Here is a 15577-nt window from a genome sequence, read left to right on the forward strand (position 1 = left end):
TTTTGCTGCTTTTTAAGGTGAGGACAAGGGGGGGGGGGGATCATAACACGTCTCCAAATTGAGACTGCTGCTTGAACCTGGATCCAAAGCTCTGTTAGGACCGCACATTTTAATTCTCTAAGGTAATATCTTATTTTGCTATATACGTAACGTGCCGTATATCAGGAGTAGTCCTTTAAGTGGTTTGTCTAAACGCAATACTCAAGGCTAAACAAAAAGCACTTAAGGAACTCGTAGAAGATCGTCAGTACCTACGTACGTACATTGACTCTAGCACTCGCTTTTGGCCAGATGATAGCGGAGGCGAGCTTGTTTGCGCAAATACTCGCCCAATTCAACACGCCTTGGGCAGCTTGTTGGATCTCTGTGATTTTGGAAGAACATGTGCGCATACCGGAAGTTATCCATTGAGTTCCGATCGTTTACGAAACGTCTGGCCAATCAGACGGTCAGATAGACGGCTCAAGAAATGGGTGTGGGACTCCTTCGTAAATATAGATGGTTTGAGGAGGTGCGAAACCCTCCGTCATCAAATGAACATAATATGTCACAGCTGTGCTGATACCACGCAGTGCCAACAAGTGTTTGAAGAGTTATAGTCCACAGTTTCGTGTTGGATAGAAAAAGTTTGTTCACTTAAGTGTCGTGACAAGAATATTTGCAATATTATTCTAAAAAGCAAAGATATATATTATTACAATCATTGCGCCTTTTAAACTCTTAATTTCCACTTGACATGCTATTTGTTAAGGTGACGTGAGACTATTTCGACGACTTTTTTGTAGGCGTTTTGTGATAAGCCAAAAAAAAAAAAAAAACAGGCTATTTTCAAGTGAATCGTCTCTCAGTACAAACAATTCGATTTTGAAGATTTCATCACTTATGTCACAAAGAAAAGGAGAAACAAAACCCAACCGATTCTTACTCGAGTTGTTTCTAGATTCTGTGTGCTACTTCACATTTCTAATTTTATAAACAAAACGAGAAAAAGAAACACAGGAACATTCTCCATAGTGTTGCTGTAATGCATGCAAATCCCATCAATTAAGTAGTGTGCAATGCAAGAAAGATTGACACTTCAGTTCTGTGTAATTAATTTGATTAGATAAAGCCTATCTCTTCCTGTCTGGTTGCTGGATTGTTCAGTGGTTCGTGTCATCTTTCAGAACGAAAATAACAAAGGGATTCTGCCGGCAACAGGAACTACAACAACAGCAACAACAACAACAACAACAACAATAACAACGGCAACAATACAAGCGTTAACAACAGCAACGACAACGTCAAGAACAAACGCTCTCTCCCCTGAAGCCAGATACAGCAACATTGCTCCAGTTAGAGAACCCAACTATTTGATTAGCGTCGTGCCTAGATGTTCAGTGGTGCGTGTAGCTCTCGCCCTGCATCATCATTCCCGCGTCTAGGAAGAGCCTGGTCCGCAGACTCCTGGAGAGTAACGGACTACGGAACGTCATGACTATCTTGTCCATTGCCCTCCTCGCGGTCAGTATAGGCCTGGTCACCTGCGCTCCTTCGGGACTGCTCCAGGCGGCAGTTTCTGAACCTAAAGAGAATGTTACGTCATCACGTCAAAAGACCACATCGTTAGAAGATGAAGCGTTGACAGATGACGTTTTGTCGCCACAGAATGTGTCGTTACCAGACAGCTCCAACTCAGCGCAGACCGTCATGTTTGAAGAGGTGGCCATGTTAAATGTTACGTCAGCCATCTATCCTACGTTACCAGCTGACACCACGTCATCAAATAACGCCACGTCATCAAATAACGTCACGTCGTCAAATAACGTCACGTCACATGGAAATGATACAACGATAGGCAGAGGAGCCCAGGCATCACAGCAGGTCGTGAATAATGATTCCACAACACATACTAGCAATTCTTTCCACCGAAACCCCCAACGAGACCACACATCTAAATATGACGACACCGACACACAAAACGCTGAAAATATTACAAAAACAAATCCTGTGTCAGATGATACCACGACTTATCAAGAGATCAGTTCCAGTGCTGTTTATGTCTCCTCAAACTCTACAGAACCCGTGAATCAGACCGCGACAGTGGAATCATCTGTACAAAAACCAGTGGATATACCCACGTCCACGACTTCAATATTGGATAATTCTGGATCAGAACCCAACTCACTGGGTACAGACAGTTATTCAACGACACGATCTTTTGAAGTGAACAGGGTCTTGAAATATGACAGGAGTAATGAGGATCGTAACGTCGAAAGCGAAACGGATCAGGGCGAAGAGGACGAAACCGTGGAGACGATAATCGAAGAAGATTATGGTGTGCTTGCTGGCACCAAAAAAGAGACAGATGAACGACTGGAGGCTTATCACGGTGAGTGAATAAGTTTAGTCTGGATTTTGCACTGTGCTCATTTCTAAGATAGTTTTTTTAGTGTGTTCTTCTTTTTGGCGATGAAAAAGCTTAGTCTAGTGGTTAGTCTACCGGAGGTTACAGGTTCAGGTGTTCGAGGCTCAGGCCCGATGTTGGGTCGTTGGGAAAAGAACTTAAAACGAATTTTCGTTACTTCACCCAGGTTTGACTGGGTACACGGCCACAGACGGTAAGAGGTCTTGTTAGTTTGTTTGTGTTTTAACACCTGCGACATGGCTGCTTTTACAATGCTTCCAGGAAGTTAGGATTTTTTCAGACTGCTATCAGTTCTGCTGGGGTAATTATATAGATTATAATGAGTATAATAATACAAATAAATGCTATCCATTATTAAGCGCCCAGATCAGTGTGTACAAGGGAGAAGGTGGAAGAAAATTATGGTAACATCATTATCCCTGAAGGGATGTGTGGAGACCAAAAATGGTACCCCGGAAACTGGCGAAATTGTTATGCCCTTTGCAGTTGCAGGCAAAAGGTATGAGGTCTGCAAGGTAAAAGTTATTCTACCGGTTATCCCCACCTGTTTGCTAGAATATTGCACATCCTTCCATTCTCCCCCCTTCCCACCGCACCCCTCAAACTCGTGCTTATCTTTTCTGACAAGGTCGTAACTTGTCTCTTCATAATATAATAAGACATTATACCACAAAAAGGAGAGAAAGGTGGTGGTAAAATACACGATTTTGAATAATCCAGTGTCCCTATATCAGGAGGTGCAAGCCCTCGTTATAACCCTCATTACCCCCCCCCCCCCCACATGAAATTCCCATTACCAAAAGAAAAAAAAGGTGACATCTTTTCTCTTTCTATCTACATGCAGTTTTCTGTCTAATTCTCTTGTGAACCGAACACACGGTATAACAAACAATATACACGTATTTTACAATTTGTTGTCGAGTTGAACCCAAAAAAACATAAATCTGATTGAATGACTGGTGAAACTTTTATGTCTTTGATCTTGGTTATCCAAGTATACAGCAAAAGCAACAACAACAAAAACAACAACAGCAACTACAAAAACAACCACAACAACAAAAACAGCAGCAACTGAATCATTAATGACACAATAACGCAACTACAAAAACAGCAACAACAAGGAATTCAGCAAGAGCAGCGGCAGCAGCACCACCACCACCGCCATCACCACCACCACAACAACAACAACATTGAAAAAAATTGCGCCGCATCTTTTTCTGTTGTGTGAGTGTGTGTGTGTGTGTGTGTGTGTGTGTGTGTGTGTGTGTGTGTGTGTGTGTGTGTATGCGTGTGTGTGTGCGCGCGCGCGCGCGTGCGTGTGTGTGTGTGTGTGTGTGTGAGAGAGTGTGTGGGTTTTTTTAATAGATCCACCAGCAAGTGTACTAACTGAACTGAACTATTATGAGAAATTTTGTCATTTTATTTTAATTTGCATATTGACCTGTTGGTTTATCATGAAACGAAAACAAAATGTTTTCTCTAAGGAGTAGTTGTAGTACAAATAGCTTCTTTTCATTTTGTCTTTTTGTTTCAATTTTGTTCTCTTCTTCCCCACGACAATTTCGTAAAAAGTATATTCTGGTGTTTATTTGTTTCAGCCTATATCTAGAAAATTATGATCCCCCCCCCCCCCACCCCACACCCCAAACCGCCACCCCAATCGGCCAAATTTGGTCAAACTAGGAGGCTGGCTACATCAACTTGGCCTTTTTTCCTTCTTGGTAATTTGCAAATAAATGGAGTTTATTAATAAAGATTCCCTCGTCTTGAGATGCCAACTCACATCCACAGCGTACAAGATGAAGAATCTAGCCACTACGTGTGGATACACCACAGACACCGGTAAATCAGAAGGCGTGAGGTTGATTCCAGTTTTGGAAGAATTTTTATCGAGTAACTCAGTCCCTCCGTTTGTACATCGTATCCCTCTCAGCCCACGGACAGGGTCGAAGTCAGCCTCCCCTAAATAATCTTATTTGTGTCCAATTTTTAAAAAGTTTGGAGTGATTTTTTTTTGGGGGGGGGGGGGCGGGAGGGACAACTCCATCAAAATAAAAACAAGAGTAAAAACGCCATGTTGTCTTGTCATAATTATGTTTAACATATTTGATTAAATAGTGGGATTAGACAGCTGGCCGTGTCGAATCCTGCCTCCTATAAAATAAATTGTGCTGGGGGTTTTTTTGGGTTTTTTTTTGGGGGGGGGGGGGGGGACAACTGCTTCAAAATAAAAAGAAAAGAAAAACCCATGTTCTCTTGTCATAAACGTTTAACATTAATTGAATAATAGGATTAGATTAAAAAGTAACGGAGCCGTCTTATCCACAGATGCAACAACATTCAAAGCCCATAGAAAGAAATTACGATCTTTTGGTGAGAAGTTTCCCATGTTTTGGTCTTAAAATCTGGAACACCTTGCCCCAGGATCTAAGACAAAATATAAAAATTTTGATACGCTTATGACTTATTCGTTTAATTATTAGTTATAATGTGTTAGTAAGACAGTGCTCATATGTTTTGCTTTTTACTGCTGTCCTTTCATGTACATTATTAAGGAATGGTTGTGTGAGTTCTTTTTGGGGTTGAAAGGGTTTTTCTTGTTTCTGTTAAATATTTTCTCTTGTATGAATGAATATATGATTGGTGTAAAGCGCTCAGAGAGCTTATACTAGTGTGGGATAGAGCAGCAATCAATTATTATTATTATTATTATTATTATTATTAGTAGTAGTAGTAGTAGTAGTAGTAGTAGTAGTAGTAGTAGTAGTAGTAGTAGTAGTAGTAGTAGTAGTAGTAGTAGTAGTAGTAGTAGTAGTAGTAGTATTATCATAATTATTATCATTATTATTATTATTATTATTATTATTATTATTATTATCATTATTATTTCAGAGTCGGTGGTCATGTCACACCTTGAAGAAGAATTGGACGAGGAAGAAGAAATGGCTGCGGCACAGCTGAGTGATGATGTCATTATCGATGCCTTGTTTACCAATCTGGACAGCCTACAGGATCAGATTGAATTATGCGAGGAAGGGGTATGTTGATTCCTCCAGATTTATTTAAGATGTTCTCTAATTTTCATATTTCGCTACCTTAGAATTACATAGTTCTGTCTGCTCAATATCCAGTAAAAAAAAAAATTGACGTAAAGGTATTTGAGTTTCACATAATGTAAACGTTTTTCAAACCCACCTCTTTAGACAATATCTTGATAACGACTCGGAATGATCTTACGATTATGATAGAGCAGATAGAGCATTTGGATTCCGGGTCTCAAAGTCTTAGTGACTAAAAAGAACCAAAATGCCAGAAACACTTTGTTATTCCGAATTAGCGATTAATCGCCGCTGTAAGTAGCATTTCTCATCACTGCACCATTATTGCATAGATCTATCACCATTTTGGCCTTAAACTAAGAGGTGCCATAAATATTAAAAACTGTCAGTATAATCTAAAGTTCACTTTAACTGGTAAACCTATTACTAAGTAGACGTGTTAAAGTTCACATTAAGAAATTAGAATATAATATGAAGAAATGAACACGAAAAAAGACAATAGGACATCCTGCTCTGATGAACGGTTGCTTATGCTCTCCAATAAAAGGATGTACTTTTCACAAAAACTTTTTTGTAATTTACAGTTTCAAGAAACCCGCAAAGCATCGCCCCTTACCCCCTCCCCTCACCCCACTGTTCTTCGTTTCCGCAAAATACATTTTTAAAAGCCTACTAATGAACCAACAAATCTTTCACCTAAACACCTGACCTGCTCTACCAAGTAGCCAAATAAACTAACTAACTAACTAACTAACTAACTAACTACCTACCTAACTAACTAACTAGCTAACTAACTAACTAACTAACTAACTAACTAACTAAACTGAGTAATTTAAACAAAGAGCAATCCTATACGTGTTTCTTTTAGTACTCAATATTTTATTTTTTAGTGTCATTGCCCCCACCCTCAACCACCCTCATCAAGCAAACACACACATACACGTACACGTACACACACATACACGTACACACATACAAACACACGGACACACACACACACACACACACACACACACACACACACCACCACCACCACCACCACCACCACCACCACCACCACACACGTGCACACACTTATCTACATGCCCTTTAAAAAAATACATATTATTATGTAAATGCCTAATTTCATCGCAACCCGTTAAAATAATTATAAAACCATTGTTTACCTCCCCTTCTTATAAAACCATTGTTTATCTCCCCTTCCCAGCTGCGACAGAAGCTCCTTGTGGAGGCCCACCCAACGGTAACGCCAAACTCCCCGCAACAGAAGTCAGTAGAGGGGGAAATCGACGGCGATGACGACGACGACGACAACGACGATGATAATATTGATGACGGTGAAGATAATGACGAGCGTCAGGACCCCAGCAATGATGACATAGACGATGAGAATGACAACACGGGATTATCGACAGATGAAGGAAGCAACGAAATTAAGGATAAGGAGAGTGAAAGGAGAAGTGAAGAAGAAAAGGAAGGTGATGAGGGAACAGAACATGGAGAGGATGTTAAGGAAAGATTTGGTAATAATTTTGAAGAAGGAGAAGATAATGGAGAAATTGTTGATTCTTTTGCGAATGGTAGCACTGAGCAGAACAGTACCGACTCTGAGTTAGAACATGATGAAAAAGATGACAATGAATATAAGGATGATAATTCTGATAACAAACAAAAGAGAGCAATAGAAAATCCCACAGTAATCCAATCACCTAAAGAAGGGCCACACACAACAGTTGCAATGGAAACACAAACAAAAAAAAAGCAGGAAAGCAGGAAACGACGATCAATGGGGAATAACCGAGAAAATATTTATGAAAACAACAAGGGCGACAAAAGTGGCGTCCCTTCGGAAACGCCAAGCAAGCCATCTCAGCAACCTTTGCGTTACAGCGAAGCAGTCGTGAAAAGACTCTCCGAGAGGCTGGAGTATCTCAAGTCTTCTTTGGTTCATTGTTATCTTCTTTACAAAGACATGGAAATCGGAGTGTAAGTCACTCTATAGAAGGTACTCAAGTTTCCCTTTACAAACAAAAGCAAAAACGAAAACTAACCACCCCCCCCCCCAACCTTTATTACGAAAGATCCATTTCCACTGTCCACGCTTCTGAAAATGTCTTTTCGCGGCATGGTGTGCACGAGTATTGCTTTCAAACATGTAATCTATCCAAATAGGTAATCTATCCTTCCCTTCTAGCACACATTGAAACAGGTGTAGATAGTATCGTTTGCCTATTTGGAAATGAAGAAACAAACAAACAAACCCTGTCATGTTACGCTCCTCTCAGCAACACAGATTTCATTTCGAATGTTAATACAAGACTGCCATGCCGCTGGTGTGAGCTGTATTAAATGGAGCGTGCCCGCATTGTAAACAATATCAAACCTTTTTTCCCCTGCTCACTCTCCCTGTGCTTACTCGTGGAGTTATATTATATCAATGAGATAAACCCTAACCATTTATAATCTGCAATTCTAAAATCATCATCATCATCATCATCATCATCATCATCATCATCATCATCATCATCATCAACATCTATTCAACTTTCTCTCCCCTTCCCTTTCTCCTCCCACCTCCTCCTGACTCCCACTTCCCCCTTGTCCTCAACCCCGTCCACCATCACCTCGCCTCCCCCTCCTCCTCCTCCTCCTCCCCCTCCTCCTCCTCCTCCTCCTTCTCCTCCTCCTCCTCCTCCTGCTCCTCCTCCTCCTCCTCCCTCTCCTCCTCCTCCTCCTCCTCCTCCTCCTCCTCCTTCTGTTCCATATATTCTTTCTCCTCCTCCCCTTCCCCATATCTGAAGTGTTTCCTTTTGGCTGGCACAATTCACGCCGTCGTTGTATCAGCTGTATCAAAGATTAGGACCAACATAATTTTCTTGTTTCTTCGTCTAATATGCACGCCTGCTTTGAATTTCTAATATCGGTTGCTTAATATTGAAATGGTTTGCTATGTTTTTGCTCGTTTAAATCTTGTATTTTAAAACGTTAAATTACGTACTGCGTCATTCAGTCGTTCTTGTACTGTCTTGCTGATGAAGTCCATCCCCGATAGCCCGACAGACAAAAAACCCAAACAAAACAACTCCATAATAAAACAACTTTAAATGAGTGAGATTTGGAGGTGCCTGAATATAAAGACACCAATATGCGGTTGTCCATAAGTGTTATTTCAAGTTTTGACAATAGCTTGCTTCGTGGTTGATTTGTGCACTAGTGCTTTTTTATAAATGGAAGCGAACAAAAATAATAATATGAGTATCTGATGTATGCGTAATAGTTTGATGGAACATATTTAGCATTCCTGTAAAAATAATCTTTGATACCTGGGCTGAAATTCACCTACATTATCAAAATAAGAGAGACCATGGTAATTCTGATGTGGCACCTGCAGTATTCTAGTGGTTGGGCTACCGGACGCGTGATCGTGAGGTTGCGGGAACGTGAGTTCGAGGCTCTGCGCTGCCAGAGGTTTTGTCATTGGAAAAGGCACTTTATACTCGTACCAACTTTTCTCACGTCACCCTGGAGTGAATAGATATCTGGCCTAGGCATCGAAAGCTCTTGTCAATATGCTAGTTTTTTTTTTAGCGTCTATGAAATGGCGACTTGCACTGTATGTTTCCCGGGGAGTTGAGATTGTTTTAGAATGCTTTCAGGGTTGCATACATACATACTTTGTAAAGTTCATAGAGTTTGCCGCTGAGAAGAAGTTTGCGCCTTACAAATGCTATTTTATATTTGATACATCTTTTTATTATGCATAAAGTCTATTGTGTTTATTCCTCTTATGAGAATTCAGGTCACCGTCAAGAAATTCCAACTTTATTTCGCTTTTGGAATTAAATGTCGAGTGGATCTAATTTCATTCAGGTTGCTGAGTACATTAATTGTTTTTGCTGTTGAAATACTCTGAAGTTATCTATTGCCAAATCTCACAAAAACAAAAGAAAAACGCACCATGCATTCCAGTAAAGACATACTTTATAAATTATTTCGTGAGAAATGTATAGACTTTCTTTATTTGATGATCTACAGTCATAAAGCTTAATGGATGGCATTTAACGCATCTGACGCTCCAATCAACACAACTGAGACCATTTAGGAGGGAGGCAGGCAGCTTTGGCTATAGCCCTGTCTTATAGACGCTGAGGTTCGATATCTATTTTCTTAGAACAAGAATTAATTGAACTTCGACTGTTTGCAAAAATTACTTTGGGACCCACACCTCAGACATCGGTATGACACAGAATAGTCTAGTCCTGTCTTGAACGTCAATTCATTTCTAGCTCTTTCGACTTGATTTAAGTGGGTGTTTTTGTAAAGTTTTTTAATTGAAAAAAACAACAACCCCCACAATATGATTTTCCTTTAAAAAAAAAACTGAGCTCAACAGTTGAGGTTAATATAGCAAGAAAGCAATTTCACGATGGCAATAAATTCATGAGTATCCATTGATAATTTTTTTTCTTATTATCATCTTAATCTATCATATTTTGAACCCATTTGTCTAAATCACGTGCAACAGTAAGCGTAAGTTTAACAGGTTGTTGCGAGAAAGGTACACTGTATAATATATAGAAATTGTATTCTGAAATTTTTATCATTCACATGGACGGGACGAAGGAACAACTTCTGTGTTATTTGTTGCCGTTTCATTTTTGTTTATTTAATGTTCAGATATTACAGAGTAGGAGGATTGCAAATAAAACTGTTGCAATTCCCTCTGAAGGTCTCTTTCGTTGTTGCCTTTTAAATACTCGTGTATTATGAATTTGGCTTTACCCTTGTCTTTGCTGCTGCTGCTGCTGCTGCTGCTGCTGCTGCTGCTGATGATGATGATGATGATGATGATGATGAGGACGATGATACTATTGGTATTGTTGTTGCTATTGCTGTTACTGGCTGCAAATCTAGGTTGTTGATCCGGGTTATGACACCCCCCTTTCCGAAAAAAAAAACCCCGCAGGGGGGATTATGATTTTATGAACAGTGTGTTGTCTCTGTCCTCCCACATACAATAAGATAGCAACTGCACTGTGTATATTATTATCTCCCAGAAAGGCTGCCACTCCCAGCCTACAAAAACTCTCAGTTGCAAGAATGGTATCTTTTCTTCACCCCAAAAGGGCGTTCACACGAGAAGTGTTGGACGGACGACCGATAACGGTCAATCGGCAAAATGCACACAAAATTCTTACGTTACTGCAATGTGTTCACATTTACTGTATTAGGCTAGCCGTTGACGGCTGAGTTAATTTTAGTGCTCCCCGTCTGTTATTTCTGCAGTAAAATCTGTAAATAAATGTGATTTCTTTATAGTTGCATATAAATTGTCCAAGACAACTTCGACTGTGTTCCAAATAACCAACCTGTTGAAACTTTCCAGTCAAGATGTTAAAGCACCTTTATTTCTTGTAAGTAAGATCAGGAAAGATAATATAAGCATTCGGGTGCATGCAATGGTATAAAATCACAACGATAAAACAATAATATACATGTATGCAGTAACAAAACCTTACACATTCGTACGTCACAACAAGCATACGTCATTTCCAAATGTGAAATAGAATGATATAGGTTTATAGCACCTATCAACACTACTAGGTTATATAAGAGGCGGGGTTTCCGAGTTCAATTTTCAAAATCTTGTAATGTAGCTGTTTATTCATTTGAAAGAGGTCGTTGAAAATGACTACCATATAATGTAAAAATATTTGGTCTCGTAAGTAACTTGTTTATAGTTTTCCATTAACTCATGTAGGTCGCGCATTCTGTCAATAGACAGCACTAGAAGTCCAATTTGGGCGCACTTTAAAACAGAAGCATAGCATCATTATCCTTACAGATATTTCAGTTCTGTTATCTTATCTAAAACTTAAAAGGCAGGCAACAACACGCCTACAATGGATGCTGTCATCATTCAGGTTTCTTATAAAGAAGCACTATCTCTTTTAATTCAAAAAACGTTTTAAAAGATGTTTGAGGTGTACGTTTCACGAATTAGATTTAAATATTTCATTATTTCGTCATGTCAACCTTGAATGCACAATTATTTACAAAGTATATTTACATAGTTTTACACTCCAAAGCGCAATGTCAAATTAATGATATATTCACGAGTTTAAAGTGAAAATGATTCATTAACTTTTGAGTATGTACGGTACAAAGATAAGATATACTTATAACGTTGGTGAAAAAAAGTATAGAAAATAAAAGCAAACGCCAGATTTTTTTCATTGCTGTGTGTCGTGCACTGACAATAAAACATCATCAAATTGTCAAGTTTAATGCAAAGAGTAATGTTTTACACAAGCCAAAAGCAGTAGACGGTCACCACGATGTCTTTGAGAACAGACTCTCAATCGCAAACAGTTGATTTCATATTATACACAAATAAGTAGATTGCATCCAATAAACATGTGAACAAACGAGCATGCCATCAGCTGAAAAATTGACACCCTCATTTTACGTCAGAGAAAGCATACACACACGTGGACAAACTTATAAACACGTTACCCTAAAAAATTCAAACAGTATACAAACTGACATACATGAGGACACATATTTTGAAGTAATAACAGCATCAAATTTTTAAAAGATGGTATTTCGTTTCTCATTTTTTACCAAAATGACTACAGTTTCGGCTTTACTGGTCCATGGTGACGATATTTGGATCGAAAAAGACACCATAGTTTGGTAAAGTACAGGTACAATGCTGTTTTTAACGTGAGTTCGACGTTTCGCTGATATGACGTCACAGCGTTTACTAGGCCAACCTGGATTAAAAGGGATACAGTGCCCCTGCGGACATATCAAAACTCGTGATGAATTAATCTAAGTGATTTACTTTACTTTTTACTTTAACCTTTCTCTGTTATCCTAAGGATTTTGAGGGGAAGTGCATGTTTCGGTCTTGTGCTAAGTGTATGACGTCTGTGATATATATTTATGTTATTCCATGACCTTTTTAACCCCATGCAGGTCAGGTCTTTCTTGGTTTTCCTCTTGATTTGAAGCCGGACTCACGATGTGATAAGCTCTTGCCTCTAGTTGTTTCTGGGCGGGGCATTCTAGTTAGATGTCCGAAACATTTGACTCTTTAGCTCTCAATGAAATTTATTACTGGTGGTATTCCGGTTTACGGGCGTATGGTCTCGTTTAGAGATTTATAATAGCTCCAAAAATAATTGAAGTCAAGGAATACTGGGTTTGGGTTTCGATCTTGGGTCACTGGAATCGCATGACATAATACATGTACATGTAACTTCTACACAGCGAAACATATGTTTGACCCATCGAAATTATAAGTTCAGAGAACGGAAAAAAACACAACTCTTTTATTGCAGGGTCTACAGTGAAATATTTCTCCAAAAGTGCTTTGGGTTTGGACTGGAAAGAGCTAGGCTATAAAATTAACAACAATAAAGAGAGAGAGAGAGAGAGAGAGAGAGAGAGAGAGAGAGAGAGAGAGAGAGAGACAGACAGACAGACAGACAGACAGACAGACAGACAGACAGACAGACTGACAGACAGACAGACAGACAGAGAATACAAAGGGAGGGGGGAGGCAATACATACTTGCAGCACAATTGCGATTATTTGAGATACTATTTGTTCACTAAAGCATTTTTGCCATGTTTTCCGTAGAGCGTTGTCAGAGGCCAATTAATGCCAATTAATTACAACGACTTCACTCATAATTGATTAATTTTTTCAAAGTAGCGACGCCAGGCATGACCCTGTGCTGTGTACAAGCGTCATCAGAGAAATGAAGATCAAGGTCAGGATAAACATCGAGCTGGTGGAGGAGGCTGAAGAAAGAAAAACGTAACACAGAGAGGGTGAGTAACGACATTGGTATCATGGTGTGTTGGCTTTAAAAGGTAAGTTGAATAAAATGTTACAAATACATACCCCCCCCCCCCCCCCCCCCACAAAAGCAGGTATACAAAAATTGTGAGGAACTATGGTAAAAACAGGCGCTCGTCAACACAGTGACTTCGAAGAAACCTACAAATTTTATTGCCTGCACATTGGACAACTTTTACGGAATTCTTTTTGATTAATTAATTAATTGGCTCAGCACCTTCCTTCTCAATTGAAAATCACATTTCAGTGTGGATTTTTACTGAAGACCATTGGCCAAAAGCACAAAACACTAGGAATAATAATGTAAATTTGCAGTTCTCAAGGACGCTCAAGCTTTTGAAGTCGCCAAGCTTTGGCTGCCAATTTCTCGCTTATTTTACCTCTGGCACCAACCGACCACAAACTCCTTTAGTCTCAGATATAACGACTTCTATTAAAGGTAGATCTAGATGGATATTTTTTTCATTAAAAGAAAAACGAATGAATAAGTTTTAAGATACACACACACACACACACACACACACACACACACACACACACACACACACACTCACACACACACACACACACACACAAATACACACGCACACACATACACACACATAACTCTCCACACACACACTTTTGCATACACAAACGCAAACACACAAACCACTCACCCGAGGAAGGATTTCCCAGAAGATTGGGACATTTTTCCTCCATCATTAGTTTATCTGTTTGTCTCCCTTGTAACTTCTGCCCCAGATACTCTCTCAGAGCTCCGCACTCCGCGAAGCCAGCTCGTTCTAAACATCGAGTGGCTGTCTGGAAATCACTGCACACAAAGTAGAAACAAATTAAATAAACACACACATGTATTAGAATAGGTTTGTTATGCTGTTGAATGCTTGAGACGTAAAATCTTTCGGTAATGATAACACTTAAAAATTAGAACACGCCCCAAACAAACAAACAAACAAACAAACAAACAAAACAACAAACAAACAAACAAACACACAAAACAAACAAATAAACAAACAAACAAAAACAGATAACAAGAAAAAAATCCAACAGAAAAAAAGGTTTTCAGGGCTATACATTTTGTAATTACAAAATGTTCCAGATATCTATAATACGTAGGCTACGCACTTGTATATGGGGTGGCACACATTAAACACAATATGGTTTATGTATTGTAAAGTTAAAACATGACAACTGAAAAAAAAAAAAAATTTAAATCCAACAGTCAGTTTTGAAGAGCTATTGTTTTCTAACGTGCAAGCAAAATATCAACCTATTTTCTATTTTTAAAAATAAGTGAGACATTGACTATATAAGATATATTAACAAAATCTAACATGGCCGCCTTCTCCATTGCAACGAAACATTGTTCATAATATTTATATTGCGTATTTGAAAAATCCACACTATATTTGTTTTATGTGTGAAAAGTCGAGAAATTTGGTGCTCACATACTCTAACAATCGAGATAGCACCTAGTTGCCGGCCCCCCCCCCCCTTTTTTTTTTAAAGGGCTACACAACAGACACCGGTGCCACCCACTATGCAACCATTAAAAATACACGATGCAAAAAACAACAACAACAAAAACAAAAAATAAATAGATAAAATCAAAACAAATTTGAATGTTTGCAGCACCTGCACTGTTGTTTGGTGGGGATCGGCTCTTCCTCTTCTTCTTCCCCAGACGGCCAGGAGAGGGCGAAAATCCTCAAACAGTGATCGATTCTGGCAACACCAATGTCTCCACACTTGTCTGAAACATGGCATAGCAAACAGTACAACCACGAGGTGTGTGGAGGCAGGGGAAGGTGTGGGGAGGCAGGGGAAGGTGTGGGGGTGGGGAGGGGGAGGGTAGGGGGAGTCGAACGTTTTTCAGACATACAGATGGTACCCTATTTCTTTGAAATTGGTCTGTGTGTGAGGTGGGCTGGGTTGTGTTGGGTGGGTGAGTGAGTGAGTTAGTGTTTGTGAGTGTTTGTGAATGCGCACGCGCAAGTGTGTATGTATTTGTGTGTAATTTTTTTTTTTTTTGGTTTGTTTTTCTGTGTGTCTGTTTGTTTGTTTGTTTGTGCATGCGTTTGTGTATGTTTATGTATATGTACGTGTGTATGTGTGTGCGTGTGTGTGTAGGTGTGTGTGCATGTGTGTGTTAGTGTTTGTGTGTGAGTTTGTTTGTTTATGCGCCTGCGCGCGCGTGTGTGTGTGAGTGTGTGTGTATGTATGTGTGTGTGTGTGTGTG

General features: G+C 39.5%; 2 protein-coding genes across 2 annotated transcripts in view; one reads left to right on the forward strand and one right to left on the reverse strand.

The window, feature by feature from the left end:
* The first annotated feature begins 303 nt into the window (after nt 1-303).
* LOC101858069 (FK506-binding protein 5) lies at nt 304-7512 on the forward strand. The gene is made up of 3 exons (XM_005110057.2): nt 304-2371; nt 5300-5445; nt 6674-7512. Exons 1-3 carry the CDS (start codon nt 1474-1476, stop codon nt 7454-7456), a joined length of 1827 nt encoding a protein of 608 aa, XP_005110114.1. The 5' UTR covers nt 304-1473; the 3' UTR covers nt 7457-7512.
* A 5488-nt stretch (nt 7513-13000) lies between these two features.
* Nucleotides 13001-15577, reverse strand: part of LOC101858973 — a 16190-nt gene continuing 13613 nt past the window's right edge. Inside the window, exons 8-10 of the mRNA XM_035972792.1 lie at nt 14974-15091; nt 13995-14149; nt 13001-13277 (exon numbers count right to left, since the gene is read on the reverse strand). Coding sequence (XP_035828685.1) covers nt 13180-13277; nt 13995-14149; nt 14974-15091 — 371 coding nt within the window. The 3' untranslated portion in view covers nt 13001-13179. The remainder of the gene's footprint in view (nt 13278-13994; nt 14150-14973; nt 15092-15577) is intronic.

Source organism: Aplysia californica, unplaced genomic scaffold (genome assembly GCF_000002075.1).
Source record: "Aplysia californica isolate F4 #8 unplaced genomic scaffold, AplCal3.0 scaffold00847, whole genome shotgun sequence".
In the NCBI taxonomy this organism is placed as follows: domain Eukaryota; kingdom Metazoa; phylum Mollusca; class Gastropoda; order Aplysiida; family Aplysiidae; genus Aplysia; species Aplysia californica.

Excerpts from the sequence above, each read along its gene's own strand:
- LOC101858069 (XM_005110057.2), top strand. The coding sequence starts at position 1,474 with ATGACTATCTTGTCCATTGCCCTCCTCGCGGTCAGTATAGGCCTGGTC. Across the intron at positions 2,372-5,299 it reads ACGACTGGAGGCTTATCACG|AGTCGGTGGTCATGTCACAC; the intron begins GTGAGTGAATAA and ends TTATTATTTCAG. Across the intron at positions 5,446-6,673 it reads TTGAATTATGCGAGGAAGGG|CTGCGACAGAAGCTCCTTGT; the intron begins GTATGTTGATTC and ends TCCCCTTCCCAG.